The 4327-nt window shown below is 46.4% G+C and overlaps 1 protein-coding gene across 1 annotated transcript; it reads left to right on the forward strand.

Annotated features, from left to right (window-relative positions):
* Positions 1-2578: 2578 nt before the first annotated feature.
* LOC119278513 (epoxide hydrolase 3-like) lies at positions 2579-3986 on the forward strand. Its single transcript, XM_037559855.1, has 3 exons — positions 2579-2924; positions 3001-3569; positions 3665-3986. Exons 1-3 carry the CDS (start codon positions 2661-2663, stop codon positions 3807-3809), a joined length of 978 nt encoding a protein of 325 aa, XP_037415752.1. The 5' UTR covers positions 2579-2660; the 3' UTR covers positions 3810-3986.
* The last annotated feature ends 341 nt before the right edge of the window (positions 3987-4327 follow it).

A 4327-nucleotide genomic window follows, 5' to 3' on the forward strand; every position in this document is an offset into this window, starting at 1 on the left:
CTAGGCATGCAACTTAAAGTGTGCCCCCCGACCGCAATTGCATGTGCACACATCCGACCGCAACTGCATGTGCACTCATCCGACCGCAACTGACCATTGTTTTTTTGAAGGGCAGCGAGAGAGGGGAGGGTAGTTGCATGTCTAACACTAGGCACACAATTGCAAGCGTCGCCCCCAACTGCAATTGCATGTGCCACCACCCGACTGCAACTGGCATTTGTTTTGCTGGAGGGCGACGGAGGCAGAGGGGGAGTTGCATGTTTGACACTAGGCATGCGACTGCAAGTGGCATCCTCGACTGCAACTGCAGGGCCACCCTCCCGACTGCAACTGACCTTTTGTTATGTCGGAGGATGGGAAGGGGTAGTTGCATGTCTGACACTAGGCACACAACTGCAGTGTCACCACCTACTGCAAGTGCATGTCTAGTTATGTGACTGCAACTCATCTTTGTTTTGTCGAAAGGCGGTAGGAGAGGGGGGCAACTGCATGTCTTTTTTTTACCAAGAGTGTGGAGGGACCATTTTCATTGTTGTTTTTATTATGTTACATAAAAAAGTTATAGTATCTTCTTTTTTTCATTTTTTTTGTTACTTAAATCAGTTATAAAGTCCCACTTATTTTTGTGTGTGTGTCTAAACTGTCGATGAAACTAACGAAGTAGCCAAAGTTTTTCCATTTATTTTTGTTGTCCAGTCCCCTTGTTTACATCTGATAGTTAGAAATATAGTTTTTGTTAGATTTTTTTTATCTGCTGGACAGTATATTTTCAAACTCTATAAGAATTCATTTTTTTTTGTATATTTTGAACTGTGTAAAAACAGGCTGACAGAGGTTTTAATTGATGTGGCAAGTCATTTTTCGTCTTGCAAATTTGTTCAGACATCGTAAGTAGTAGCTGCTGGGCATTTGTTCCGATTATATATTTTTGTTCAGATTTTGATTTTTGAAATGCGGATCTCTCCAGTGTCAGAGTGGTGTCGCTAGCAAATTGTGTGCCAGGGCATGATATCCTGAATTACTATCAGTTATAATCAATAGTAGTAATTGTTTTTGTCAAAAATCTTAGCAGTTGTTTTATTTTTTATTTTTTATTTTATAAACACTGGTTTATAGCTGCTGGGATTTCTTTTTTCATAATCACACAAATTTTACAAAGCTACGGAAATTTTCCAGCAAAGCAGCACGTATATGCATAGTTGATGCTTTTTCTTATTTTTTTTCCCCAAGCGTACCAAACAAGCACACAGACACATACAGCGAGTTGAGTGCTTCTTAGTACAAAGATCAAGCACTTAAGCACATATCGCCAGGGCCTATTCTTTTTCTGTTGAGTACCTTTTTTGCTGTGTCAAAAGAAAACAAATAAACAGTCTGCCCAAATACACAAACACAGTAAAGAGCCCGGCCCAAAATAAAAAACAAACAAACAGAAAAAGAAAGCCCAGAACCTAAGCCGAATATAGTCCAGCAGATGACAAGCTAAGAAACGGGCCTAATCTCTCTTAGATGACGTCAGCCGACTGAGACTTCGCGTCGACTGAGTCTTAGACAATCCCTATTTTAATTGTTAGCATCTGTTAAAATTTTAGTCACATACCATATGAGGGGCAAAAAAGTCTTTTTAGGTGTCATTAAACACCGTTAAGGCCCAAAATGGATGAAGGTGTCATAAAAGGCATAAATTTTGGACTCAGTGTTACATAGGAAAGAAATAATTTTTTGATGTCAAATAGGAAAACAAAATTAAACAGTGTCAAATAAGAAATTCTCTTTTTTCATTTTCCAAAGGATCAAGCAAGGCGTGTACACTGTAGATCAAACAAGTTCGGTGAGGGGATGCCTCCAAAGGGATATGTCAGTTACTCCCTCCGTCCGGAAATACTTGTCGGATAAATGGATGTATCTGAACTTATTTTAGTTCTAGATACATCCATTTTTAGCCATTTCTGCGACAAGTAATTCCAGACGGAGGGAGTAAATGTTAAGGGTAAAGGGATGCGTCCATAGGACATGACTGTTTGGGTTTGGACATCGCTTCAGTAATGATGGTTCATTAATTAGCATATGGTAATTAACTATTGACATATGTTAACTTATTTCTAACAGACAGGAGGATGTCGTCTTTCCTTTCCTGTGGCGCAGAATTAATTCGCGTCCATGGCGGCATTGCACGCCAAAGTGAGCACTGGCCCTCCAGTTGCTTTGAGTAGGCAAGGGCAGCTCATCTAACCCCATCCACAATTGCTAACCAACAATAGTTGTTTCTGATTCGTTCGATAACGGCCCTGCCGATAGTGATAGGTTTGCAAAAGAAAGTGTTGCGTTCGGTGCGTCAAAACATTTTTATTTCATCCAGATCGGTAGTAGAACAACTTGCAACTACTACCAGAAGGAAATGAATGCCTTCAAGAAAATTTCAAGATCGGTAGAAGAAGAAGAACTTGCAACTACCACCGGACGTAATTGAATGCCTTCAAGAAAAGTCCGCCCGAATAGTATCCTTGACCCGCCGTGCATCAGCCAGGTCGTCTGCCACTGCCACCCTTATATAAGATCAGCACCACCTACACTGGCTCTCCCACGCAGCAGCATTGAATTGTGCGTAGATCCAGGAACCACCTAGCAGTCAAGGAGCTAGCACAGGTAGCTAGGACAGGATGGTGAACCTGGTGGAGGCGCAGAAGCCGCTGCTGCACTTCCTAATCAAGTGGGCCGGCCTCCGGCAGCACACCGTCGACGTCGACGGCGCCGGCACCGTGCTCACCTTCTGGGTGCCCAAGGACAAGGTGCCCGGGAACAACTCCACCGTCGCCCCCGAAGAGAAGCAGAGCGAGACGTCCAAAGCCAAAGGAGTGCGCCGGCCATCCGTGGTGCTCGTGCACGGCTTCGCGGCCGAAGGCATCGTCACCTGGCAGTTCCAGGTTTGCACTTTGCACTTTGTTATTACACTAAGTACATTCCGTCGTTATGGTTGATCAATCCATTCATGCTGTCCAGGTTGGTGCGCTGGCGAAGCACTACGACGTGTACATCCCGGACCTGCTCTACTTCGGCGGCTCCACGTCGCCGTCGACGGACAGGTCGCCGGCGTTCCAGGCGGAGTGCCTGGCCGCGGCGCTCGGGAAGCTGGGCGTGGACGAGTGCACGGTGGTGGGGTTCAGCTACGGCGGGATGGTGGCCTTCAAGATGGCCGAGTCGCGGCCGGACCTCGTCCGCTCGCTGGTCGTGTCGGGCTCCGTCGTCGCCATGACCGACTCCATCAGCGACACCACGCTCGAGCGGATCGGCGTCCGGTCGTCGGCGGAGCTGCTGCTGCCGGAGTCCGTCAAGGGGCTCAAGGCGCTGCTCTCCATCGCCGCCCACCGTAGGCTCTGGTTCCCGGAGCGCCTTCACAGGGACTTCCTCGAGGTGATGTTCACCAACCGCAAGGAAAGGGCGGAGCTGCTGGAAGGTCTGGTGGTCAGCAACAAAGACGCCACCGTCCCCGTTTTGCCCCAGAAAATACTTCTACTCTGGGGACACAACGACAACATCTTCAACATCGAGCTCGCAAAGACGATGAAAGAGTAAGCTCCAGAGATTTCAGACGTAAGCATAAGCTCAAGCTAGCTATCGTATGAGCTAAGATATTAACAAATGGTTTTTGATGGGGTATACACAGGCAGCTCGGGGAGAAGACGATGCTGCAGAGCATAGACAAGGCCGGGCATCTCGTGCACCTGGAGAGGCCCTGCGTTTACAACCAGCACCTCATGGAGTTCTTGGCATACGCCACTGCTGAAGCTTCCAAGGAGTCTGCAAATTAATTAGTAGACCGATCCATCATTCTGGAGAGTGCTTAATTAATTTGTTCACAGAGAATTGAGGTCCCATTTGTTGCAGTTTGATTGATTGTTTGCCCGTACAAGATAGTATGAGTGTACGTGATGCATAATACCATGGAGGGCAGCACCTCGCAATTTGTCTAGTACTTCTTTTTTGCATCTCACCATTTTCATAAGTACATTCACTTGAAATGCTTCAAAATGGACAGTGGAATGAGGTTACAAGAGCATCTCTAACCCTTCCCTTTAAAATTTTTAACTTCTCAAAAGATTATCCTTTGAGAATTTAATCCATATAATCTTGCTTTGAGTACCAACCATTTCTCCAAAACTTTTAATGGACTAATGACACATTTTCACTCTTGCTTTTCTTTTGTCCTTCTAAATATGTCAGTACTGAGAAAGCAGCCCCTCCCCCTCCCCTCTCCCTCTCGCGTCGCCCCACGCGCGACTGAGAGGGAGCCCTAGCCGCTGTCGGGCCTCCCTCCCTACTCTCCTCC

Source organism: Triticum dicoccoides, chromosome 3B (assembly GCF_002162155.2).
Source record: "Triticum dicoccoides isolate Atlit2015 ecotype Zavitan chromosome 3B, WEW_v2.0, whole genome shotgun sequence".
Classification (NCBI taxonomy): domain Eukaryota; kingdom Viridiplantae; phylum Streptophyta; class Magnoliopsida; order Poales; family Poaceae; genus Triticum; species Triticum dicoccoides.